This window comes from Panthera pardus, unplaced genomic scaffold (assembly GCF_024362965.1).
Source record: "Panthera pardus isolate Hobbes unplaced genomic scaffold, ASM2436296v1 HiC_scaffold_20, whole genome shotgun sequence".
NCBI classification, from domain to species: Eukaryota; Metazoa; Chordata; class Mammalia; order Carnivora; family Felidae; genus Panthera; species Panthera pardus.
Genome location: NW_026526766.1, coordinates 87,891,159 through 87,918,866, shown reverse-complemented (window position 1 = coordinate 87,918,866; position 27,708 = coordinate 87,891,159). Strand labels below are relative to the sequence as shown.

Sequence of the window (27,708 nt, the reverse complement as noted above, 5' to 3'; positions counted from 1 at the left end):
GACAGTCTTGCTCTAACACGAGGGCCTCAAACTCTAGTTTGACGGAAAAAATTGATTTGACTCAATGTTGGTTATTTCTTTATTACATAATAATACACGTTCGATGTTTAAAAAAATGACACTAATTTACTAAGCACTGACTAAGGACCAGTCCACGTGCCGAGATGTTTCCAGAGCGTTAGCTCACTGAGTCCTCCCTGGCACCTGGTAGGTCTCAGTCTTACCCACATTTTATAGAGGAGAAAATGGAAGCCCAGAGAGGTTAAGTAATTTGCCCAAAGACACACAGCCAGTAAGTGGCACGGATGAGCCTAGGTCTGTACAACTCCAGACACTGAGCTGTTGAGCACTGCTCCCTGTGAACTGTCCTGATGCATGGAAAGAGAAGGGAATTCTGGGGTGCCTGGGTGGCTCAGCAGGTCAAGCGTCCGATTCTTGATTTCGGCTCAGGTCGCGATTTCATGGTTCATGAGTTCAAGCTCCACATCGGGCTCTGTGCTGAGTGCCCGGAGCCTCCTTGGGATCTTCTCTCTCTCTCTCGCTCTCTCTCTGCCCCTCCTCCACTTATGGGCGTGCTCTCTCTCTCTCTAAGTAAATAAATAAACTTAAAAACAGAAAGAAAGAGAAAGGAATTCAACCAACCAGAGACAGTCATTTTGATTTTCATACATAACCTTCAAAACTTCCATGCAGATCTGTAAATATACATCTCACAATGCATGCCTACTCTTTCAGGCAGAATTTCTACTAAAGTGTAAATAACATACTATTTTTAACCTGATTCTTTTCACTGAACAACGTATTTTGAGCAACCTTCCAGAAGGCCAAATGCTCAGTCCAGAATCATTTTTGAATGACTCTGAGGTATTGCCTTTGCATAAATGACCGTGCGCGGACTTGCCCAATCTCACATGGCTTTGTTTCCGACGTTTAAAAAGAGTAGCGCGACCAAGAACACCTCCGGATCCGTGGCATTTAAGCACCAGCTCGGCCGTCCCCGTGGCATTCACTCCCCTAAGCGGAATTGCTGGGTCAAAGGCAAGGCCGTTTGTAAAGACTTTGGAAGCAAATTCAGGAAGCTCGTAACCGTCCTCCCCAGCTCCAGACGTGCCAGCCGCTCATCCATCCACCTGCCAACGCCAGAGAGGCCGGCCTGCGCCCAGTTTGGCTCACACCGCCCCTGCTCAAGAATCCACACTGATGGCTCACTGCCCCTGGGAGCCCAGGGCTGACTCTGGCTGGCCCCGCCCACCCCCACGGTGGTCTAGGGACAGCAGCTGCCCCGACAGCCCCAGCGTTGGGCCAGCGCCAGGCTGACCACCTTCTCTTCCATTTGCGGCAACATAAGAATCAAGTTGGCGACGTGAGTTATCGTAAATGAAACAGCAGTTGGAAGGGCTTCCCCGTTATTGTAACGTCTATGCGCCTCCTCCCTGGGGGGTGGGAGGGGGGTTGAGGATCACCCTCTCTCATCGAGGGACAATGATTGTTCAGGGAGTTGATTCTGTTCACGGTTCTACTTGGCAAGATCAAAAGTTGGTCACCCATGTCGACTCCTTCTGCTTTTCTTTCCTTTTAGCTTTTTTATTTTTATATTTTTATACTTTATTTTATTTTTATTTTATTTTACTTTATTTTATTTTATTTTTTATTTTATTTTATTTTATTTTATTTATTTTATTTTATTTCATTTTATTTTATTTTATTTTATTATTTTATTTTATTTTATTTTATTTTATTTTATTTTATTTTTTTAATTTAATTTAATTTAATTTAATTTTTATTTTATTTTACTTTATTTTATTTTATTTTATTTTTTTATTTTATTTTATTTTTTTATTTTATTTTTATTTTATTTTATTTTATTTTATTATTTTATTTTATTTTTATTTTATTTTATTTTTATTTTATTTTATTTTATTTTATTTTTATTTTTATTTTATTTTATTTCGTTTTTGTTTTTTTGTTTTTTTTTTTTACAATTTTACCGGATTGAGAAACCCAAAGTCGGGGGGACCCTACGGTGGAGGGGGGGAGGACACCAGACCTACCATCTAAGGTCTAGCCTTCCACGACCAAGGCTGTTCTAGGAGAGTCTGCGCTCTGGGAGAGAGGAAGATTCTTCTGGAAGATTCGTCCTGATTCCCCCACACCCCTCAGCAATGCTCAGTGACATCCTCTCCTTACATCCCAAGCACTGGGCCAGCACATGAGGAGTGCCAGGGACCGTGTGGCTAACACAGACTTGGAAAATTTCAGGAGCCAGGGAGGCTTCTCTGAGTTCACTGGAAAGCCCTGGAAAGGATTTTCAGGTTGGCCTCTGTGTTAGTTTCCTACTACTGCTTTAATAAATCACTACAAACTTAGTGTCTTAAAACAACACACATCATTTCTGGAGGTCAGAAGTGCTAAAGTTAAGGTATCAGCAGGGCCGCGTCCCTTCTGGAGGCTCTAAAGGAAAATTTGCTTCCTTGATTTTTCCAGCGTTTAGAGGCCGCCTGTGTTCCCGGGACTGCGGCCCCTCCTACATCTTCAAAGCCCCTCTCTCTCCCGTCTGCTTCTCTGCGGCATCTCCTTCTGTGACCCTGATCTCCTGCCTCCCTCTTACAAGGAGGCTTGTGACTACAATGAGGCCACCTAGATAATCTGGGATAATCTCTCCATGTCAGGATTCCTACCTTAACTACATGTGCGAGGCCCCTTTGCTTGTGTCAAATAATTGATGTACAGGTTCTGTGGGTTACAGAAATAACCATCTATCCTGCCTCCCACAGCCTCCATCATCCCGTCTCCAGCAAGAACAGACTTGGGAACAAACAATTTGACCGGGGGTGCCTGGGTGGCTCGGTCGGTTAAGCGTCTGACTTCAGCTCAGGTCACGATCTCGCGGCCCGTGAGTTCGAGCCCCGCGTCGGGCTCTGGGCTGACGGCTCAGAGCCTGGAGCCCGCTTCCGATTCCGGGTCTCCCTCTCTCTCTGTCCTTCCCCCACTCACGCTCTGACCCTCTCTCTCTCTCAAAAATAAATAAACATTTTAAAAATTTTTAATAAAAAAAATAAATAAAACCAATTTGACCACAAACCTATGTGCCAAACCTAACAAGGTTGAAGATAAAGAGATCCAAAACTCCCATCTTCTTAAAGACGGAGAAACTGAAGTCCAGAGAGGAGACGGGAGTCCTTCAAGGTCAGCTGGGAAGATCTGGTGCAAGAATGATGGGATATTCCCCACAGACGGTGACCCCTTCTTCCATTCTCCACTGCAGGCCTCGAGCTGAGCTCAGTGCCCGGCCCGCGGTAAGCGCTCAACAAACCCGGTTCAAATAAGTAACCGAATAAACACATCAGTGAATTCCAAATTGCTTGAGCAGCCCCAGGTCGGAACAAAGTTTCACTCACCTTTGTAACCCGTGTCCCAGAACAAGGCCAGGCATACGATCAACACACAGCCAACATGTGCTGAATCCCAGACCCTCCCCCTACAACACGCTGGCTGCCCGTCTCCCAGGGAAACAAATACAAAATGAAGCAGGGAACGAATGTGGTTATTTGGGGCACGCAGAGGAGTTGGCCATACTGAGACAGGGTTGGCCAGACGGACAAAAGTGTCCGTGATTGCTCTCAAGACAGAGGGCACGACCCTGGCTGAGATGGAAGGCAAAAGGTTTTGTTTTATTTTCCATATGTGTTTTTGAGAGAAAGAGAGACAGAGTATGAGCAGGGGAGGAGCAGAGAGAGAGGGAGACACAGAATCCAAAGCAGGCTCCAGGCTCTGAGCTGTCAGCACAGAGCCCCATGCGGGGCTCGAACCCACAGACCGTGAGATCATGACCTGAGCCGAAGTCGGACGCTTAACCAAGGGAGCCACCCAGGTGTCCCAGAAGGCAAGAGTTTTTTAAATGCCTGCCTCAACATCTGAATCAAGAACGCTCTCAGGAGAACACACACACACACACACACACACACACACACGCACGCACGCAAAATCTGGGATTTCTTCCTTTTACTGAAGAGATAATCCCCAAACCGGCTCCGGGCACAGGGTGCTACTGAAGGTCCCAACACCCTACGGGAGCGCTGGCTTCCCAGATGCCAAGAAGGGGCTGGGGGGCTGGAGGTCTCCTTGCCACCTGGTCTCCCCGCCACCCTCCCTTCCGCAGCGGCAGGCAGAAAGAGAGAGGCCTTCTTGTCGTTAATTCACGCTGGCCTCTACCTTTCATCTGTCATTCCTGGGCCCGGCTGCACCTCATCCATCCTGAAACCCCACCAGGACCGGGTGCTCTCAGCAGGATGACCATTTCAAGACCCATCTTCCAGCGGGACAGACTGAGGTGCCAGGACAGGGCAGGAGAGGGCAAGCCACCTGACACATCCCCATATGAGTTTACCCACTGAAAGGGGTCTCGCAAGCCTCCCCATCTCCTTCCTTCACCCTGTCCAGGCAGGGCTGGCTCTGGACAAAAAGCTCTCATCACCCCACCTCTTAGCATGCCGGCCTGGCTAGCATGATATTGATAATTTGAGCTCAGTTCTCGTAATAAATATCTCCCTGTAACCACGGAGGATACCAAGACTTAGAGAGGAGACAACGCCCTCAGTGAAGGTCAAACAGCTGGTAAGCGATAGTTAACGTCTGTGCTAGTGTCCTGGGGCCACCGTAAGAGAACACCACAGACTCAGTAGCTTTTAACAACAGAACTATTTCCCTTCTTGCAATTCTTGAGGCCAGCGGTCCACAATCCGGGTGTCGGCAGGGCCGTGCTCTCTCTGAAGGCAACACCAGCAACCCTCGGCGTTCCTTGGCTGGTAAAGCGCTCGGGCCTTCCCCCCGTTGTCACAGGGCTTTCTCCCTGTGCTGTCCCTGCGTCTCTCCTTCTTATGAGGGCATCGATCGTGTTGGATAAGGGCCCACTCTACCTCAGTATGACCCCATCCTGACTCATCGCACCTGCAATGATCCTCTGTCCAAATAAGGTCGCATCCTGAGGTTCTAGGAAGGACATGAATTTGGGGGAGGGCACAACGTCCAGACCCACCTGTTCGCCCCCAACGCCCCCTCTGCCACCGGCTGGGCTGCCTCCGAAAACAAGGGTGACGATGATGATGGGGACAGTTACCACCCTTTTAGTATGTACGAAGCACCAGGTGCCGTTCTCTGCCCTGAGAAGTCAACTGTTTATTATCCCCATTTCACAGATGAGAATTTGGGGCCCGGGGAGGTGAGGTGACCCCCCCACCACCCAAGCAGTAGAGGTGGGATTCAAAGTGGGTCCATCCAGCCCCACATTCAAGGTCTCAACGACTGACCGGCTGCAAAAATCATTAAACCCGTGACCTTGGCTCCTCTCGTGCCGCCCTTGAGCATCTGAGCCCCAGAAGCCTGGCCTGGAACCATCTCTCCTCAGGCGGATTTTTTTCCACCCTGACCAGGGGAGGGTGTGGAGGCCCTGGGACACGGGAGGATCACGCATAGGATCACACCCAGGTGATGCTCCAGCCCGTTACCCAGAATCCTGTGCCCCAGTGACGTCGGTCAGGGCTCCAGCCAGGCACTGCCGGTCCGGCCTCCGAACGACCTCATGTCAAGGACTCTTCCTGGGGCCTGCCCCTCCCCCCTCCCCCTTAAAAGCAGGGCGGGAGTCCTGGGGCCAAGTCTGGATTCACGCCCACCCCCTCCTCCAGCTGCAGTGACCCCGGGGTAGGGTCCCACAGTCTGCCACCATCGCGGGCACAATTTCATCCCCTCTCGGGGACACCGTCTTCCCATTTCTACCAGGCAGGGGCTGGGGAAAGTGAAGTCTAGCCTGCTAGGCTCCCCACCATCCCTGAGCCCAGGGCTGGGTGAACGCGACTCCCTTGAAAACGCCCGCAAAGGACAGACATGGTGGGGGCAGGAAACAGCTGGACAAGTGACGCTGTCCAAAGAGCCAATATGGCCCCAGAACCTTCCTCCACCTCCTCCTTGGTGTCCAGGAGTCCAGATCCGCACGGAGGGGCCCTCGCCCCCAACACCCAATGGAGTCGGGCTCTGCCCCGACTGTCCGCATCAGCCAATCCCTGCCGTCTTTAAAGAGACGTTCACATCCACATTCCTGGCAGCCTCAGAGCCATCATATCTGCTGTCCCCTCAGCCTGCAGTGCTCCTCCCCCGCCCGGACGGGCTCTGCCCGACCCACCCAGCACCTCTCTATCTCGGCTCAAACATCATCCCTGTATCCCCACCTCTCAGAGCAGCTAAGGCCTCTCTGTATCAGGGACCACACTGTGGTTAACGAACTTGGCCCTTTGCTGTGGGCCCGGCTGGACTAAAGGTGCCACGGCAAGCTGGAGCCCCGCCTGGCCCGTGGTCATCCTTCGAGAATTGCCTATTGAGCGAGTGAAAGGTGGGTCTGTCAGGGATCCCTGGGGACCAGCCTAACGCATCAGCCCAGCCCCTTCAGGCAGCCTCCTGTCCTCAGACCCACCGCGTCCTTATCTTGCCACTTCTCCTCGGGGACGTGCCTAACCCAGCTCACGGCTCGCAGGCAGCTCAGAGCCCCCAGCCTCCAAGGTGAGAAGCACGCACGGAGGGGCGGGGGGAGGGCGGCCAGGGGTGGTGGACCGTCCCCTCAGAGCTAGAACCAATCAGATCTATTTCATGAGAGGCTGGTTAACAGCAATGTCACTCCTGTCACTGTGACAGGAGGCTGACACCCCTCCTCCCTGAGGAAAGCTGACGGTGCGCCTGGTGACCCAGAGAAGATGCTGGAACCCACCAACGATCCAACATATGCAAGTTAAGACAGGACACCATTTCACACCCGGCAAATTAGCAAACCAGGGAAGAATGATGTCCCCCGATGCCGGCAAGGTGTGTGGGAAAAACCCAGTCTCATACTGTGCCAGGAGGGCGGGGCAGTACAGCATTTCTGGAGGACAATCTCGTTACCAAAACTGAAAACGCTCACGTGCCTTCACAGAGCAACGGCGTGCCTGGGATCTATCATTCGGATATGTTTGCAAACGCGTGAGTGTTTGCGGGAAAGGAGCTGAAAGCCATCTATTTCCCACAATATGGGCGCGGCTGGATAAATCAAGATAGGACCCAGATAAACGAAGATCCCTTCTGTCGCATCTTTTGGAGTCGTTAAAAAACAGTGAGGTGGATTTATATTTCCTGACGTGGAAAGAGATCGCTGGGGTGTTGCACGGGGGAGAAAAGCAACGTGCAGAACACTATGCATCGTATGATCCCATTTTTCATGTTATAAAAAAATCAAGTGCATCTATGTGTAGGACTGAATTACACGCACACGTGGTCTGGAGGGATGCAAAATTATTCAAAGTATTTGTATCCCCTGAGAGCAGTATTATTAGAATATTTCACAAGCGTGTATTAATTTTACAATTTGGGGCCTGTCGGGCTCAGTTAGCAGAGCATGTGACTCTGGATCTCGGGGTTGTTAAGTTCAAGTCCCCCGTTGGATGTAGAGGTGGCCACAAAAAATAAATGAATGATTTTGTTTTTAATTTGCAATTTGGGGAGAAAACTTAATAATTATAGTTATTAACTAAAAGAGCTAAGCCCTGGGGCGCCTGGGTGGCTCAGTCCGTTAATCGGTTAATCAGCTCAGGTCATGATCTCGCAGTTGGTGAGTTCCAGTCCCACATCGGGCTCTGTGCTGACAGTTCAGAGCCCGGAGCCTGCTTCAGATTCTGTGTCTCCCTCTCTCTCTGCCCTTCCCCTGTTCATGCTCTGTCTGCCTCTCACTCTCTCTCTCTCTCAAAAATAAAATTTAAAAATTTAAAAAAAAAAGGAAAGGGTGGAATTTAATATTTATTTACAGGACACTGCAAGATATGAGATTCCACATAAAAATAAGAAATCCACTGAGAGGAGAGCTTCATACAGGTTGTACAGTTTGGAATCGTTTGAGCATCTGACTCGTGATCTCAGCTCAGGTTGTTGTTTGTTTTTTTTTTAAGTTTTTATTTATTTCGAGAGACAGAGAGGGCAGAGGCAGGGGAGGGGCAGAGAGAGAGAGGAAGAATCCCAAGCAGGATCCGCGGTCAGTGCAGAGCCCGATGTAGGGCTCACACTCACAAACTGTGAGATTGTGACCTGAGCTGAAATCAAGAGTCGGACACTTAACTGAGGCACCCAGGTGCCCCATCAGCCCAGGTCTTGATTTCAGGGTCGTGAGTTCAAGCCCTGTGTTGGGCTCCACACTGGGCCCGTGGAGCTGACTTAAAAAAAATTAATCTTAAAAATAAATAAATAGAGGGGCGCCCGGGTGGCTCAGTCGGTTGGGCGTCCGACTTCAGCTCAGGTCATGATCTCACAGTCCGTGAGTTTGAGCCCCGCATCGGGCTCTGTGCTGACAGCTCGGAGCCTGGAGCCTGCTTCCGATTCTGTGTCTCCCTCTCACTCTGCCCCCTCCCCTGCTCATGCTCTCTCTCTGTCTCAAAAATAAATAAAAACATTTTTAAAAAATTTTTACAATAAATAAATAAATAAATAAATAAATAGAGGCACCTGGGTGGTTTAGTCCATGGAGTATGCAACTCTTGAACTTGGGGTTGTGAGTTTGAGCCCTGGGCCATGTGTAGAGCTTACTTTAAAAAAAAAAAAAAAAAAAAAGACAAGGGGCACCCGGGTGGCTCACTCGGTTAAGAGTTCGACTTCAGCTCGGGTCGTGATCTCGCGGTTCATGAGTTCGAGCCCCGCCTCAGGCTCTGTGCGGACAGCTCGGAGCCCGGAGCCTGCTTCGGAGTCTGTGTCTCCCTCTCTCTCTGCCCCTCCCCTGCTCACGCTCTGTCTCTGTCTCTCTCTCTCAAAAATAAACATTAAAGTTGCTTTTAAATAAACAAAAGAGCTAAGCCCTGATGCCAACACTTGACAGAGGGCACAAAGAAAGAATGTCACTTACTGATCTGAGCTGAAACAGAATGCAAAACTCCCCAATGAGACACTGGCAAATGGAATCCAGCTGTATACGAAAGAATAACCCACAACTGAGCAGGGCTTCTGGAAGGAACGTGGAAGTAGTTAGAGACGAAGGAATCATATCAATAGGTCAACAGGAAAAAGAGCTTACGAATACCTCAAACAGCCAGAAAGTCACTGGCTAAAATTCAGCGCCCATCCCTGTTCGGGGTTTTGTGTTTTGGGGTGGGTTTTTTTGTTTTGTTTTTTACCCTTAGTAAATTAGGAATGAAAGCATCGTCCTCGTTCACCTGATGAGGAAAACCTCAAACCGAGAGCCAACGTCACATAGCAGTGCACAATCAGAGGCAAGGCGAGAATGACCACGGCCGTTGTTTGTGTATTTAGCATTGTTCTGAAAGTTCTGGGGGCGCCTGGGTGGCTCAGTTCGTTAAGCGTCCGACTTCGGCCCAGGTCATGATCTCACGGTTCGTGGGTTCGAGCCCTGTATCAGGCTCTGTGCTGACAGCTCCGAGCCTGAAGCCTGCTTCAGATTCTGTGTCTTCCCCTCTCTCTGCCCCTCTCTTTGCCCCTCCCCTGCTCGTACTCTGTTTCTCTCTCTCTCTCTCTCTCTCTCAAAAATAAACATAAAAATTTTTTTGAAAGTTTTTGGCTGAGAAAGAACAAAAGGCATTTCAAATCAGTGAAATACTTGATTGGAAAAGCAAGACAATATTATAATTTCGATAGGCAATGGAAACTTGAGCCATTACCCAAAAAGTTAGAACTAGTTAAAAAAAATAATAGAACAACTTCAGCAAGAACGTTGGAAACAGAATAAATATATGAAAATGAATTGCTTTCCAACATACCAGCAATACTCATTTGCAAAAAATGTAATGGAAAAAAAATTCCTAGTCAAAATAGTAACAAAAAACAAAATACTTAGAAATGATCTTTAAAAGAAATGGGTGGAACGTATAAGGGAGAAAAAAAAACTATAACTCCTTACGAAAGGAAATAAATATGTGAACAAAGGAAGAGGCACGCATCCTAGATGGAAACAACCGAACTTTTTAATGACGATTTTAATTTAATGACAATTTTCCCCAAATCAAGATTTCACACAATTCCAAAGAAAATCACAACAGGAATTTTTTTTTTTTTTTTTTGGAAGTGGACTCAGTTCTTCTGTTTTGCCATCTGAAAGAATAAATGTTCGGGGCACCCGGGTGGCTCAGTTGCTTACGCGACCGACTTCAGCCTAGATCATGATCTCACGGTTCCTGAGTTCGAGCCCCACGTCAGGCTCTGTGCTGACAGCTCGGAGCCTGGAGCCTGCTTCGGATTCTGTGTCTCCCTGTCTCTCGGCCCCTCCCCTGTTCATGCTCTGTCTCTCTCTCTCTCTCTCTCTCTCAAAAATAAATCAACACTAAAAAAAAAATGTAACGGAATAAATGTTCAAGGAAAAGGAAGCAGATGAATAAAAAGATTACAGATCAGGGACTGACCTAAGTCGCTCTGGAAATAAGTCTGTAAGACCAAAGGCCAAAGAACTGTCCTCTGGTTAACAGGGTTGTCTCCCATGGGGTGCAAAGTAACAACGCTCCCACCACTTCTACGTACAGTGGAACTGAACAGTTCCATAAATAGTTCCATAACAGTTAAATAAACGCAAGGTGGCTGCGGGGGGGGGGGGGGGCCAGGTTTGTCCCTGTGGGGGTCAGGGCTCATAGATCGGCAAGGGGAGAAGGCTGGAATGATCCACGTGGTAACAAAATCAGAGCTGGAGGCATCGGTACGAAGTCACGCACGGCTCTGTGTAGACACAGGTAAACACTCACAGCTACAGGTATACACGCAGGTTACTACACAGCGCCTATTTCTTTGCTCTGTCAGCTAATGATCTAGAAACAGTGACACCCCAGCACCCCTAGCACCCAGATCCTATTTTCTGACACCATTTTTCAATAAAAGGAGCCAGGGACTCTTGGATGCATTGTTACATCCAGGATGGGGGCAGGAAATACAGAAGACGGGTCTTGAACGTCTGTAGTGCCAGAAAGTAAGAATAGTGCTTATACACACACACACACACACACACATACACACACACTTGCACACACACCCAAGAGCCAACAGAAGAGCTTCCAATGACCAAAGCTGGAAAAACAGAGCTACAAAAATAAAGCAGCACTGGATTAGAACCCGGTGTCCGAAATAACTACATGATACATGTGAGCTATGTAAAGGACTGGATGAGTGAATAAATGGGGAAGAAGGGACAAGGCTCTGATCCAGAAGAATTCCAAATAATTTATGCAGATTCTCCAGCCCTAATAAGGTGGCGCACAACGTCCCATTTCTTCAGTGGGGGTCGCACCTAGGGACTTGTCTTCCAAAGAGGACGGTACGGAAAGGGAGAAAGAAAAGAGTCACTTCGCAGCAGAGACAACGGACGCCTCAGCCGTGTGACCGAGGTCAACATCGACAGTGATACGTCGTATCGACAGCGTGCACCCGTGGCCGGACGTGACCAGAATGGCATTGCACGTGTGCTCTCCCTCCCACCACCCGCTCTAACCGGAGAAAAACACCAAACAAATCGTGACTGAGGGACAAAACGTCCGAGTGATCCTCATCAAAACCGTCAAGGTCATCAAAAACAAAGCCTGGGAGACTCTCACAGCTAAAGAGCCTAAGGGGACATGGCAACTGAATATATAACGTGGGATCCTGGATGGGATTCAGAAAAAGGACATGAAGGGAAAACTGAGGAAATGTGAATAAAGAACGCACTTTGGTTAATAACAACACATCAGTCGGGGCGCCTGGGTGGCTCAGTTCGTGAGTTCGAGCCCCGTGTCGGGCTCTGTGCTGACAGCTCAGAGCCCGGAGCCTGTTTCGGATTCTGTGTCTCCCCCTCTCTCTCTGCCCCTCCCCCAATCATGCTCTGTCTCTCTCTCTCTCTCAAAAATATATATTTTTTAAAAAATTAAAATAATAATACATCAATCTTGGTTGGTCGATGGTGATAAATGTACCACAGTAACGTAAGATATTATAATAGGAGGAACAAGGAGTTGGGCATACGGGAACTTCTGTACTATCTTCGTAAGAATTCTGTAAATCTGAAATAAAACTGTGCTAAAAATAATAAAACGAAACTATATTAAAATTAAGTTTAATTTAAAAAATTAAGATTTTTTTTTTTTACTTTTTTAAATTATCTCTACACCCACCGTAGGGCTCAAACTCTCAACCCCAAGATCAAGAATCACATGCTCCATGGACTGAGCCCAGCCAGGTGCCCCTGAAATTTTTTTTAACCATCAACGGATGAATGGATAAAGACGATTATACATCACGGAATATTATCCGGCCATGAGAAAGGAAATTCTGCCATTTGCCATAGCACGGATGGGCCTTGAGGGCATTATGCTAACTGAACTAAGTCAGACCAGGAAAGATAAATGCTGTATGATCTCCCTGACATGTGGGATCTGAAAAAGCCAAACTCCGCAACAGAGAGTAGAGGGGCACCTGGGTGTCTCAGTCGGTTAAGCGTCTGACTTCAGCTCAGGTCATGATCTCGCGGTTTGTGAGTTCTAGCCCCACATCAGGCTCGCGGCTGTCAGCGTGGAGCCTGCTTCAGACTCTCTCTCTCTCCTTCTCTGCCCCTCCCCTGCTCACGCCCGCTCACTCTCTCTTTCTCCCCCCTCTGAAAAATAAATAAATAAGCATTAAAAAAAAAAAAAAAAGGAAGAAGGTAAATGAGTTCTGGAGTTCTAACGTACAGCATGGTGATTATGGCTAATACCGTATCATATACTTGAATGTGGCCAAAGAGCAGATATTAAATGTTCTCACCACAAAAAAGAAATGGCAATTACGGACGCGACCGTAGGTGTTCGCTATCGCTATGGTGGTAATCGTTTTGCAATATACACACGCATCAAATCAACAGGTCGCATTGCCTGATGCTAACCCAACACATGCGTCCCTTGGATCTCAGTAAAGCAGGGGGAAAAAAAGGGTTTTTCTTTTTAATGTTTATTTACTTTTGAGAGAGGGAGAGAGACAGACAGAGCATGGGGGGTGGGGGGACAGAGAGAGAAGGAGACACAGAACCCGAAGCAGGCTCCAGGCTCTGACCCATCAGCACAGAGCCTGATGTGGGGCTCGAACCCACGAACCTTGAGATCATGACCTCAGCGGAAGTCGGACACTCAACCCACTGAGCCACCCAGGCGCCCCGCTTTTTTTTTTTTAACAAAATGTTTATTTATTTTTGAGAGGCGGGGGAGGGCTAGAGGACCTGAAGCGGGCTCCAGGCTGACAGCAGACAGCCCGATGCGGGGGTTCGAACTCACAAACCGTGAGATCATGACCTGAGCTGAAATCCGACGCTTAACTGACTGAGCCACCCAGGCTCCCCCAGATAAATTCTTAAGAGATAAAGTCATGGGAGACAAGGACAGGATCCAAATAAATGGGGGGGAGGGGAGGGAGAAGAAGATTGTTTGATAGAATGTACCTGAACAATTATCCCATTCTAGGAATTACGGTAGATGACTTTTACACCAACTTTTTAAAAAATTCCAGGTTAAAGATTTAAATATAAGGAGAAAACCAATGAAAAGCAATCTAGAACATGTACCTAGGGGCGCCTGGGTGGCTCAGTCGGTTAAGCGTCCGACTTCGGCTCAGGTCACGATCTCGCGGTCTGTGAGTTCCAGCCCCGCGTCGGGCTCTGGGCTGATGGCTCAGAGCCTGGAGCCTGCTTCCGATTCTGTGTCTCCCTCTCTCTCTGCCCCTCCCCCGTTCATGCTCTGTCTCTCTCTGTCTCAAAAATAAATAAACTTAAAAAAAATAAAATAAAAAAAAAAAAGAACATGTCCCTAACTGACTTTGTGACAGAAAAGAAAATTTTTTTCTAAGCACGTAGGTAAAGAAACTACAAAGAGCAAAAGTCAATCGATTTTGCGACATACGTGTTTAAAACTCAGAACACCAGGAATCACAAATATTAAAAGGCAAACAATCAGGAAATATACTAACCGCTTAACAAAAAAACAGTTAATATTATCAATATAAAGTCCTCACAGTGACTGATAAGGAAACCAAAATCTCGTGAGCCCTTGAAAATGTAGTGAAGTTCACTAGAAATTAAAATAAGGAGATATTTTCCATCTTTTGAATTAGGGGGAAAAAAAAACGGTTTAATCTGAATTCCCAGCGTTGGGGGGTAGTTGCTCTGAAACTGGCCCCTCAAAGCCTCCTGGTGCAAGTTTCAACTCCTGACACATTTTGGAAAACAATCTGAAGAGCTGCCCACCCATTCGGTGTGTTAAAAACGGCCTAGGAATTCCGCTTCCAGAAACCGAATCCTGCAAAAAAAAGCCGATCAGAGACAGACAGACGTATTTGCACACGGGGGTGTTTTTGGCAACACGTTAATAACGAAAACCTGAAAACGAGCTGAATTTTCAGCCAAGATGAAACCGTTACCAAAACGCTAAGTTTCTAGGATGGGAACACAGCACTTTCTTTCATTTAAAAACTTTTTAAGAAGGGGGCGCCTGGGTGGCTCCGTCGGTTAGGCGTCTGACTTCTGCTCAGGTCCTGATCTTGTGGTTCGTGGGTTCGAGCCCTGATTCGGGCTCAGTGCTGGTGGTGTGGAGCCTGCTTGGGATTCTCTCTCTCTCTCTCTCTCTATCTCTCTCTCTCTGTCTGCTCCTCCCCCCACTCTCTCAAAATAAATAAATAAACTTAAAAAAAAGAAAAAACTTTAAGAATATTTCCAAAGCACAGGTCCTGGTTTCTCTCCAAACACTTGTAGTCCAGAACCACTGATATTCACCCTACAAAGACTGGCCCTCTGGGTTTAGGATGGGGGGGGGGGTCTCCTTTAAGAAGACCCTCTATGTATGGGGGCCTTGGGGGCCCGAACAGTCAGCTAAAAGCCCTGCTTCTGAAGCTTCTCTTCCACCAGAGAGAATTCCACTGGCCGATTCAAAAGACAGCTGAACGTAAACCACCGTCTAATCCCTGCTCAGAAACCCTCGGTGGCCGCTCGCAGCCCATACAAGGAAATCTAAGTGCTCCAAACCCCCCAGTGCTCAAGTCAGAGCCGGGACCAGTCTTGCCTTTCCCACCTTCCCATTTCACTCCTACGCTCCCAGCTGCCACACACACCTGCCCGGACATGTCAGCCACCACGCGGCCCCCCTCCACGTACTCAGGGAGACCGCCACCCCCGCTGCATGGCCAGCACCCAGCAAGGGCCAGGCACGTGGTCAAAAGCAGATAAACGCTCATGCGTGTCCAAGCCCTGCTCCAACGCTGCTTCCGCAGAGAGCCTTTGGTCGGGGCCCTTCCTTGCTGACCGACCCATCGTCGGGAGCTGGTACGGGAGCCAGGTGATACTTTCCACTCTCCACCTGGCCTGTCCCCAGCAGGATGCCTGCCCCCTTCACGCTGGGGGCCTCACAAAGGCTGTGCACACAGAAGGGGCTCAGTAAACGCTGGGGTGCCCAGACCTGGGGGTGTCTGTAGGGAGGGTGGTTTGGGGGAACGGGGCGGGGTATTGGGGTTTTTGTTTCATAGAGGACTCAGTGAAGGTCGGAGAGTCGCACGCACACCTGCTCAGCTTCCAGGGAAGGGAGGAAAGGCTGGGGGTGGTAATCACTTGGCAGCTTCCAGAAGCCTGCAGCTACAGGGGCGGGGCAGGGAGAACAGGCCTCAGGAGCCCCAGCCTGGACCCCGGGACGCTATGTCTGGCTCCAGCAGGCTCCTATCCTGCCCTGCGATGCGACCAAGCATTTTAGAGACACATGTGGGTCAAGAATCCGAAATTACATCATCCTAGCAGGTGGTTTTGGGGAAGCCCCATCCGTGTCCTGAGACTCAGATTCTCACTTTTAAGAAAAAGGGGTAGATTGGATGATCTCTCAGCTCTTTCCAGGCGATGGCTTCTGGAAGCCCGAGAATGACCCAGAAAGGGGGGGGGGGTTGGATAGAGGGTGACTTGGGTCTGAGCTGAAACCCCAGGACACCCCATACCCCATGGCTTCACAACTGCCCGCCACCCGGAGGTGGGAGCTATCCTTGTAATGCTCCCAGAAATATTTTTCTAGACCCCCTGGCCTCTGGGTTTTGAGCAGCAGAGCTCCGCAGAACCCAGAACTCGTGGAAGCAGAGCCTGAGGGGCTGCGTGGGGATTATATCACACCCACTGTTGCCCATTTTGCAAATCTGTGATGCTGTGGTAATTAATAAAGGCAAATCCTTCAACAACAACAACAAAAGGCTTCCTATCTCATATAGCCATGGGTCATTGCGTATTTTCTCAGCCCAAGGCACTTTGTAACCCAATTTTGCAAGGAATCTGCCATTTTTATTGTTTTTTGGCTTTATAAAGCTATCGTTCTGGATGGAAAGGTGGCTCGATGGAGAGACCTGATAAAACTCTAAAACAATAATCACAGGATCATGGGGGGGGGGGGTGCAGATAGGTGTTCGATGCCCTCCGCCCTCCCCCCTCCCCATTCTGATGTAAATCTGAAATTTCTCATCAAAAAAATGTTGGCGAAAAAGCGGTCCCGCTGCTCAGAAAGTTAGAGCTCTGCACAGACACCGCAGCGGTTTCCCCGACCTCCCCACCGTGGGGTCTCCCAGGGACCCTTTTCAAGGCCGTGCCCCTCACGCTGAGCTGAAAGTTAGGTGGCTGCAGGGGACAAGGCGCGGCGCGCAGGGGTGGGGGGGCGTGAGAATCGGGCAGGTGGAGGCCACCCGGAGGAGCCGCCGTTTTCCTAGGGAAAACCGAGGGCCAAACCGAGGCAGGGGTGGGTGTGTTTGCCTGCCTCTGGGGGCTCTTTTGGCCTCCGAAGCCCTTGCTGGGAGCAAAGTCTAAGAAAGGAACAAGGAAGTCAAAACGCAAACCGCGCAAAGGCTCGTCGCGTGCCGGGCCCTGGGCACGATTGCGTCGTGATCCACGGCTCAGCAAGGGTTGGGGACAGTTCCCACCCCGTTTCGCTGCTAAGGCAAGCGAGGCTCAGGAAGGTGAGGTCACCTGCTTCAGACCCACAGCCAAGAGGCTGGCTCTCGGTCACTAGGCCTGGGTCCGCAACCCCGCAACCCGGGAGGCGCGGGGCAGGGAGCCAGCAGGTTCCCCGGGGCAGGCAAGGGGAGGCCGCCCCAGGTGCGGGGGTCCGCCAGCGCGCATGTGCGGAGAGGGCGCCCCCGCCCGGCCGCGGAGCAGCGTGCGGCCCTCCAGGTGCGCCCGGGGCGCGAAGGCCGGCGGGGGGAGGGGGGGGGGATGGGTGAGCGCCCACGACCGGGCGCCCGCGGCGCGAAGGGGGTCCGCGGGGGCGCTACCTGGGTCGTGGAAGGGCACCAGCGCGTAGTTGGCGATGGCCTGGCTGCGGCGGCTCAGGCTGCTCTCCAGGATGCGTGAGGCGCCGTCGAGCACCTGCATCAGGTCGTCCCACATGGAGCCGGTGACATCGAAGACGACGGCCAGGGTGGCGTCCCCCGTGGGGAGGGGCAGCGCCGGCCCGGGCTCGCCGGCCACCGCCGCCACCGCGGAGACCGCCAGCAGCAGCAGCAGCAGCCGCCGCAGGAGCGGCGCCCGGGGCATCGCGTGCGGGGCCGGGGCGGCCGGCGGCCGCGGCGGTGGAGGCGCGAGTGTCGCTGGGCGAGCGCGACCGTCCCGGGGGCACCCAGCGGCCGCGGCGCGCGGCTGAGGCTGCGGCGCGGCGTCTCCCTCCGTCGGGGCCGGTGCGTGCGGCACGCGGGCTCACGCCGGGTCCCCCTGCTGGGAGCCCGAGGCGGGTCCTAGAGCCCACCCCGTTCAGGGTCACGGCCCGCCTCCTCCGCTCCCCCCCCCCCCCCCACCACCGTGACTCAAATTTTCCCGGCCCCGCCGTTCACCAGTCCAGACCCGAGGTTAGCGGAGGACGCGGGGCGGACGGCAGAAGGGAGCTGGGGCCGCCGCCAAGGCGACGAGGGATGGGGACGCGCGGGGAAGCCGCGGACACCTGCGCTTCCCGCCGAAGGCGCGCCCCGCTGTGGGGGTGGAAGAGGGAGGGGCGACGCGACCGCCGGCCCAGAGGCTTGGCCACAGGGGGCCTTGGCTTTGTTGCTGTCCCCACCCATCCCCCTAAACCACCCCCCTCCCCTCCCCAACACACGCCGACACTGCAAGGCCTTTTCTTTCCGCAGAGGTCCTCGCTTCCCAACTGTTGCAATTATTACCGTTATCATCAAGCCCCCTGAGTTGAGCCCCTACTGTGTGCTAAGCGTTTTTACATAGTTATTACTCCCTCCAGCGCTCGCTACAACCCTGGAGGGAAACCACGAACACAACCCCATTTTACAGATGAGCAAACTGAGGTTCGCGGTCCGCTGCAAACAGGCGAAGTCAGATCTGCCGAAGTCAGTCAGCTCTCAGATACCGAAGACAGGGATAGAAGCCGTATCTGGAAAGATTCCAGAGCCCCCGGGCTCTGCTGCCTCCCCTAAGTGTTGTAAGACTTCCTCCAGAGGATGAGGGTCGCCCCTCTGTGATCTCCTGGCCTGTTTCTACACCTCTCTCCCCACTGGCTCTGAGCACCTTGAGGGCAGGGTTGTGTCTGGTTCCCCCAGTGAGCCCCCAGTTCCCAGCCCAGTCTCTGGCACAGGGTGGGACTCACCACATGCTGCCGGAATAGATAAGGGAGAGACAGTGAGCCTCTGCCTGGTTTTGAGAGCCATGTGAGAGAGAGCAGCTCGTCCCCACCCGGTCCCTCTGCCGAGAGAACTTACAGGGACAGGCAGCCGCCTAGACAGAGCTAAGGGCTCTGGGTCTGTGATTGGTTGTTGGGATGGGGGGAGGGGGGCATTCTCCAGCCCCTGCCCCTTCAGATCCTCAACCAGGAGAAAGTCCCCTTCAATCTCAGCTCATAGCCCACCTCTGAGGCTGCCTCAGTGCCCTTGCTCTGTGACCCCACAGTCTGCCCCCCTCGTCCTAGCACAGCCCACACTATCACCAGGGCCATGTCCGTAGATCTGTCCCTTCCCCCCCCACTGGCTGTGAGCTCTGTGGCAGCAGAGATCCAGTGCCTGGCACGCGACAGGTGCCCAAGGAAGGTCTGCCCCATGAATGGGTCAGTGGGGATCAGAGAGGCCTGGTAGCTGGGCATTGGTAACGGTGGGCGGCAGAGGGGAGGCGTCCCTGGGTGTCCTCGGGGACTCACTTCTAGACCAGGGTCTTGGTGGGAGCCAAGTGCCCCGTGAGAGTCTAACTCCCCGCCGCTCTCACGGAAGGTTGTGTCACCTGCACTTCCGAACGCGGGCTCTTTAAATCTCCGTGATTGGCCCCAGAGCCTGGGCAGGGCTGGGCCAGCTGTTGGAGAGAGAAGAGAGGCCCCAGCTGTTGGAGAGAGAAGAGAGGCCCCAAAGGCGAACAGGAGCCAGGATCAGGCAGGGCTCACGGACGGTGACATCTCAGGCACAGTGCAGGGAACGTTTGGGGACAAACAACTCCATAGACATTGGCTGAGCCTGAGCCGGGCGTCAGGCACTCTGCTAGGCACTGGTGGGGGAGGGGGGACACACAGATGCAGAAGACACGCTTCCTACCCTGGGGAGAAGAGACAAGTAAACAAATAATTCTAAGTCAATGACATAAGTGCTAATAAAGGAATTACCAAGAGCTCTGGGAGCTCAGAGGAAGGAGTGGCTGAGCCTAAGGGGTCACAGGAGGCCGCAGAGTGAGCCTGAGAAGCCTTTCAGAACAAGAGGGGAAGGGCATTGGAGGAGAAGGAACAGCATGTGCAAAGACAGGGAGTCGCGAGTCACCCACGGCTAGCCCAGTGTGACCGAAAGGTGACGGCAGAGGAGGCGGGCGAAGGCCAGATCCTGAAGGACCTTAATCGGTTTGTGAAGAGTGTGGGATTCCTCCGAAGGCACACGGGGGAGCCACTGAAGAGTGTCAGGGAGGGAAGCAACCGAATCCAATTTGCATTTCAGAAAGGTCACAGCGGGCAGAAGTTCAGAGGGTCGAACTTGCAGGCACCAAGAAGCCATAAACCTACTCCCCAAGGACGTAAGAGCAGAGCTGACCCCAGAGAAAACAAGATGCGTCGCCTTGGGCGGATCCCGAAGGCTTGTGGGATCATGGATTTGAGTCCGGAAATGGCTTTGTGAACTTGACCACGGCCCTCCCCCTCTCTGGCCCTTGGTTTCCCCATCCGTAGAATTATTTGAGGGGGAGGGGGGCTAACGGGAGGACCCCCTATGGTTCTTGCATCCTCGCCATTCTAGAACCGCCTCCAGGAGCCCCTAGGAGGCACAGGAAGGATTCGAAAGACGTTCGAAAGACCGTCTCCGCTCCTGGAGACAAAGTCTCCCCACTTGCCATGGAAGAGAGCCTTGGGCAGGTGCCCGTCGCTCCGTCCAGGTATGCTGCCCCAAGCATGGGCCTCTCCAGATGCTCAGTGCTGACCAAGATTGTAACTGTGGTCCCCCAAGGGGGCAAGGCCCCAGGACCGAGCAAGAGAGCAGAAGGCCCAGAGAAAACAACCCAGCCTTATCAATCAATTTCCATCCCGACCTTCCAGGCCACCTGGGAGCCCACATTTTTGAACTGGCGATAATCCGCATTTTTCCCCTATTTCCAGAAGGAGCGGTCCCGGAGGAGTTCTTTGTTTCCTAACATACCACATGTTTGCTGTGGAGAACACCGTGGGCCTGGCCCATCCAGGAAACATGCACTGTTATTGTTCACCCCACCGCCCTCAGCCTTGGCTTGGAAATCCAGTCCCGTCCACTGTGTCTACACTGGGGAACCAAGACCAGATGGGTGGCTGGATCAGAACCCAGGGCTCTGGACACTTGGCCAAAGAAAAGCGGCCCCTCCCTACCAGTGGGCCTTCCTTATGTCCCATGCCCTAAATGTACCGTAGTGTGACCCCATTAGATTCTCTGATTTTCACAAGCACCTCTCGCCTCGTCCCACCCAGCCCTCTTCCTGAGGGACTCTGCCCCGTCCCTCGGGTGGAGGGCATTTGGCCAACCCTTACTGAGTGCCAGGCACTCTGCGGAGATCACCTCCTCATTAGATCCCCTCTAACAACGGCTAAGGTCAATATTTACTCTTCCCGTGACCGATGAGGTAACTGAGGCTCGGAGAGGTGAAGTCCTGCATCCGGGCTGGATTTTGCATCACAGCTGCCTTCCTCCAGAGCCTGTGATCCGCCCCACCCCTGCACGCTGCCTCTGAAACGTGGGGGTGCCTCGTACAGGGCTCCCAGCAAGCAAAACTTCTAGAACTAACGTGGAGTCTGGAGCACGGCTCCTCGGGCCGGACGTGGCCTCAGGTTTCAGACACTTAGCGCCTGTGTAATGCTGAACAATACTAGCCTACCCATCCATAATTAGCCAAACTGCCTGGGCAAAATGAGATTCGAGAGAAAACCACCATGTAGGTAAACAGGTGCGGTTGGCCATCGCTCTGTGGACACGCGCCCAGGGCCTGAGAAGTGGAAACAGTCTCAAAGCCTTGTTTTCTCTCTTCTGGGGAGGAATTAAAGAATGAAGGGAGGGCCCTGGAGGACAGGGCTAGCAGGGAGTCCGAGCTACTGAGGAGAAGGAGGAGGCAGGAAGTTAGAATCTGCATGACTGCCAAGGGCTCCAATCACTTGAGTGATTTACTGCCGAATCCGGTCCTTCTAGGGAACCGGCCTCCAAGTCACATGTACCGTAAAGAATGGTTTGAGACTGTCCCAAGAAATACTTGAGCAGCTCAAGAGACACAGGAACCCTTGCCCATCCCCATGTTTTCAAGAACAAATAATTAGATGAGCTAAACCAGAGCCAAGAGCTCTAAGACTTGCTCCCAGCCACCCAGACCCCTGGACGGAGCTCATGTGCCACCGAGCCCCAGATGCTGTCATCAGGGCAGAAAGAGCCTGCCTCATTGGCAGCTCACTGTGCTGGACGCTAAGCTGTGTTGTCATTTAAAGCCATGTTGTCACCTTTGTCATTGTCATCAGTGGCTGGCAAGAATGTCCAGAATGAGTTGAGGTTTCTTGTCCATCCCTTTTATTTTTGTGTCCCCTCTCTCCATCCCTATCTATCGTCTATCTATCTATCTACCTCATAATTTAAAATTCCATTGAACTGTTTCATACATTGTGACACACACTGTTGACTTCTTACCCTAAAGTCTTTCCCTCCTTCTTCCTGGAAAGCCTGGCTTTACACACACACACACACACACACACACACACACAGCCCATCAGCTTTCTGATTCACGTTTCTACCCTTCTTCCATGTGACTTGTGGAAAAGTGACGCTTTCCTCCCTCCAGGGGAAACCTGATGGGATAGGTCACTCCTGCGGTCTCACTCTGGGGAGGGATATTTGATGCAGTTCTGGCCAATGAGACTTAAAGGAACATGTGCTGGGGTCTCCCCAGAGTCAGAGGACTTACACACCTGACATGCAGTCTTATTCTAAAACAACAGTGATGAAAACGCTGTAATAGAGGCAAAAAGAAAGGGGACAAGGCCAAGAGGATGGAAAAAGAGAGCCTAGAAATAGATCCACACATATATGGGCAATTGATGTTTGACAGAGGTGCCCTCGGAGACAGGAAAGTCTTTTTCAGCTAATGGTCTTAGGACGACAACTGGATAGCTGCCTGGAATTACAATGAACCTGGATCCCTACCTCACACCATACGCAAAAGCTAATTTGAAATGATTCCTAGGCCGAAGTGTAAAAGCTAAACTATAAGTCTCCTGGAAAAAGAACCACAAGGAAGAAAGAGCCCTTCTTCTTCCACTTGATATCGTGTCTGTCTAGGACTCCTGGAACTTTGCAGCCTGACAGCATGAGGAAGCCAGCCTGACGAGAAGAGAGCTTGGGAGCCGCCCGTGTGTGGCTTTATCATCATGCGCAATAATGCACTTCCTTCTTGGTTAAGCCACTTGCCTTGCATTCTCTGTTACTTGCAGCCAAAAGCATCCTCAGGGAGACATGCCCGTCCTCTTGATTTTCCTTCATATGGCATACAACTTGATACAAATGTTTCTACTCAGGCGGCAAACAAACTAAGAACACTGATCGTCATGACTAGTTTAAGGGAATATCAAACAATTTTTCTATATCTACGTTTCTTCTCATGCACTGCCTTTGGCCTCCAACCCTTGGGGCAGGTGCTAACTTACCCTGAGGAAAGAGCTGCAGAAAAGCGACCCACAAGAACATGTCCCCAAAGCACAGAGACCACATGTGACTCTGTTTCATTCAGAGCCCCAAGCCCTATACAGCACCTAGCGGAGCTCAATAAATGTTGTGCGGATGGATGGACGGATGAACGACAAAAGTCCAAGCCCTTTCCCATGCTGTGTTATAAACCCACAAGCTTTATCGGGACAATTAAATTCCATAAACCGTATCCTTGTTCTTTAACCAATTCTCCCTAATTTACACTCTCCCATTACTGGAACAATTCCCCCCAGATGTTTGAAGAATGTGATCAGAATTGGACAGGCTTCTGGTGGGGACAGGGTCATTAAAGAGCGATGCCCCCAAATCAGGACCCTTCCTGCCACAGCTGTGGCTCTCCTCCTGTCATCGAAGGGCTCACCATTAGCACCACTTCCGTGTTATGTGGCAAAGGTGAAGGAATTTGCTCCAGAAGGCCCCTGAGATATAGCGCTTGGGTCAGATAAGATGACCCTCGCCCTTTCTCGTCGGTTTATTAGCTTGGATTGTTCAGCAGACCGGCTCTTGTCGACCAGGAGATTCTGAGAGCCTGCCCCCCAGGTAATGGAAGGGAAGCATGACAGCCACGAAAAATCACGGCAAAACATTTAAAGACGCCGGGTCAGGAAAAGCAGGGCGTAAGGGTGTAAGGTGGGGCAGCCGCTGTGGAAGCTTGGCATTTCCTCAAAAGATTAAACGTGGAATTGCACTGTGGTCCAGAAATTCCACTCCTAGGCAGAGACCCCAAAGAATTGAAAACAGGTGCACAAACACGAGGTTGTCCACCCATGTTCATAACAGCATTACTCACAACAGCCGACAGGTGGACACAATCCAAACGTCCATCAGAGATGAACAGATCCACAGAGTCTGGGCTAGCCAAACAACAGAATGTTATCCAGCAATAAGAAGAAATTACCCATGTTTGCCAGAGCACGGATGAACCGTAAAAACATTATGCTAAGTAAAAGAAGTCGGACACGAAAGGCCACGGGTTGTATGTTTCCATTCATATGGAATCACCTAAGTAGAATCTGGAAATACCCACAATATGAAATAGGCAAATCTTTAGAGACAGAAAGCAGATGAGTGGGGGCTGGGGGTAGGAGTGGGTGAGGAGCGAGTGTCCCACAGGTATGGGGTTTCCTTCGGGGTGATGAAAATATCCTGGAACTAAATGGAATTGATGATTGCATACATAACATTGTGAGTGTCCTAAATGTCACTGAATTGTACACTTGAAAATCATCGAAATGGGGGCGCCTGGGTGGCTCCGTCGGTTGAGCGTCCGACTTCGGCTCAGGTCGTGATCTCACGGTTCGTGGGTTCAAGCCCCGCATCGGGCTCTGTGCTGACAGCTCGGAGCCTGGAGCCTGCTTCGGATTCTGTGTCTCCCCCTCTCTCTCTGCCCCTTCCCCACTTGCTCTCTCTCTCTCTCTCTCTCTCATTCCCTCTCTCTAAAATATATAAATAAACTTAAAAAAATAAAATGATTGACATGCTGAATTTTATGATATGTGTATTTCACCACACACACACACACACACACACACACACACACAGGCAAGGCATGGATGCCTGGGGAAGATGGGTGGAAAACCAAAGTAAGGCTTCTGGAAGGCCCCCGGGGATCTGGGGAGGGTAGCTCTGGGAAGGCTGAGCCCAGCCCCTATGGGGGGGGGCCGGGGCGGACGATGGATTCTCCCACCACCCTGGAGCCCTGCCCCCCAGCTTCCTTTAACTTCTTGCCCATTCAATTTCCCCTCGGGAAGTCTGCACCGAAGGATCCATAGTGTCATGGAGATGGCGGCAATCAAAGAAACAGATCAATTAGGACAACTGAGCCTTGACAGCTGACCTTTGATGAAAGCAGAGAACCGCAAAAAGAATCAGATGAAAGGTGTTTAAACTACTGGTGCCTGGAGCTGCTTCCCCGAAGCCCCAACTGGGAAATCTGAAGGAGAGAAATGATGCTGCCAGCCCAGACATCAAGCTGCGACCTTCTCAGCCTGGAGAGGGGCGGCTTGCCAAGTGGCAAGATTTATGGGGTGGACTCCTTGCAAAAGGAGGTGTGATACTTCCCATGTGACATTTAGTAGAAACAGGACCACATGGCCGGAAAAAGGGCTGGCGGGGCAGGGTGTGAGCTCCAGCCCCTCATCATCAGGCTTGTTCGCGCCTCGTTAACGCCAAGTGTGGCTCTCTAGCTCGTTGTCAGCACCCAAAAGCACTGCTTAAATGAGCAAAAGTTAGCTCTTGCTGTCTTCAGTGAAGAACACTGATCTAGGGGCACTTGGGAGGCTCAGTCGGTTGAGTGCCCACCTCTCGATCTCAGCTCAGGTCTTGCTCTCAGGGTCGTGAGTTCAAGCGCTGCAGGGGGCTCCCCGCTGGGTGTGAGGTCTTCTTACAAAAAAAAAATAATAATAATAAAGAACACTGATCCGTTCCTTCCGATAACCGCACCCCCAGACTCCCCCCAACCACAAGATGATCACACGACCCAGGCTGAGCTAATCATCTGGTCCCAGCCCTCCAGCTCCAGTGATTGGTCTAGAGATGGACATGTGACCCCAGCACAGCCAATCAGCATCCTTCCCTGAGATGTTTCTCCCAGGGAGGACTCTTGTATCTGGGGTGGTGCCACTCGCAGGCTGCTAAGGGGATTGGGTCTGGCGTGGGTTGCTTCCCCTTTTCCTCCAAACCTCTCCAGTTACGACCCCGCCTCGAGTGGGTCCTCCCACAACTCTGTGAGCTTGAGGAAGGGAAAAATCAACATTTTTTTTTTTTTTATGTAACCAGGAAACGGTGTTCACTAAGGGAGTCGATGAGCTGCCCTTGGAGGAAGCCCTCCGCTTGGAACACAGCACTTCCACGATTAAGGACTTCCTGAACTCCCAGCTTGCAACACGCTGTTGCCAAGTCTCCCCTGCGGGCACAGGGCGCACAGGTCTGTGCCTTCTGGGAGTGCCACGAGGGAAAACCCACTGCCACCAGCTCCTGTACGTTGCCTCCCATGTGAGTGCATCGAACGGGACAGCTTGGCCGCTGTCTGGCCTTCACGACCCGCTCGGCAAGACGTCACAGCCGGAAGAAACACAAGTGCGACATCAGTCAGGTCGATCTTTACGGAAGACTTTTAGGTGTTGGCAAAGGGGCCATCATGCTTCACGATACCCGCTCTCCCCTCTCCCCATGTCTCCCCAAAGATGTCCCCTTCCCATAGCTGCACCCCCAAATGTTTCTCCTCCTTTCCCTCACTCCAGCTCCCCTCTCCCTTCCGATTATTTCCTCCTTCCGATAGCAATGAAAGCGTTTTATTATGTATTTATTTGTTATTTATTATTTTTTAAAGTAATTTATGCAAAGTAATCTCTACGCCCCAAGTGGGACTCGGACTCATGACCCCAAGATCAAGAAAGGAGCCCCCCCCCTTTTTTAATGTTTATTTATTTTTGAGAGAGAGAGAGACAGAGTACAAGCGGGGTGGGGGCAGAGAGAGAGAGAGAGACACAGAATCTGAAGCAGGCTCCAGGCTCTGAGCTGTCAGCGCAGAGCCCGATGCGGGGCTCGAACTCATAAACCACAGGATCAGGACCCAAGCCGAAGTCAGATACTTAACCGACAAAGCCACCCAGAGATCCCAAGAGGAGCCCTTTTTTTTTTTTTTAAGTTTATTTATGTATTTTTTGAGGGGGGGAGGGGCAGAGAGAGGAAGAGAGAGAATCCCAAGCAGGCTCTCCACTGTCAGCAGGGAGCCCAATGTGGGGCTCGAACTCACGAACCGCGAGATCATGACCCGAGCAGAAGTCAGACACTTAACCAACCAAGCCCCCTTTAGACTTGTCCCACCTTCATCCATTACCCCTCAACGAGCCCACAGAAAACACCAAAATGTTCATTAGGAAGTCAAGGATGGGGAAAGGCAGTGAACGCCCAGACTCCGTCAACCTTCCCTCCTTAAAAATTGTCCTAATGAGAACATGAGGACAAGTGGGTTCTAGGCATACACGCGTTTGGATGTACATAGGTCATGTCTGAAACTCAACCCACGAACCGTGAACTCCCCGTTAGGGGCGAGGGGGACTGACGAGGGTCACACTCATGGCGTGTCTGCCTCCCAGGATGATGCACTGAATGAGGACTCAGCCTGTTGGAGACCGAGCTATCTTGTTCTTCACAAATGGCATTTTGTCCCCTACGTGACAAACGCCTACAGGCGAGGACAGCTTCTCTCAACTGATTGAGCTAGTAAATAGAAAATCCGCAAGGATATCCAACTGGACACCACCGTCAACCCCCTGTATCGAACGTGTATAGAACATTCCACCCAACAGTATCAGAATATACGTTCTTTTCGATAGCAGCGGGGACAATGGCCAAGGTGTGCCGTGTCCTGGATCATAACAAACCTTAACAAGTTTCAAAGAATTAAAGGACGCAAAGTATGTCCTCCGATCGTCATGGCACTGAAGTGGAAATCAAGAAGGAAAATGAAATTACAACGTATCAAAATACTCAGGATGCAGGTAAAGCAGGGGAACGTGTATA

At 51.2% G+C, this 27,708-nt stretch overlaps 1 protein-coding gene across 1 annotated transcript in view; it reads right to left on the bottom strand.

Moving 5' to 3' along the window:
- HMCN2 (hemicentin 2) overlaps window positions 1-17,776 on the bottom strand; it is a 145,007-nt gene extending 127,231 nt beyond the window's left edge. The window contains 1 exon segment of the mRNA XM_053908429.1: window positions 17,284-17,776. Coding sequence (XP_053764404.1) covers window positions 17,284-17,545 — 262 coding nt within the window. The 5' untranslated portion in view covers window positions 17,546-17,776.
- Window positions 17,777-27,708: the final 9,932 nt, after the last annotated feature.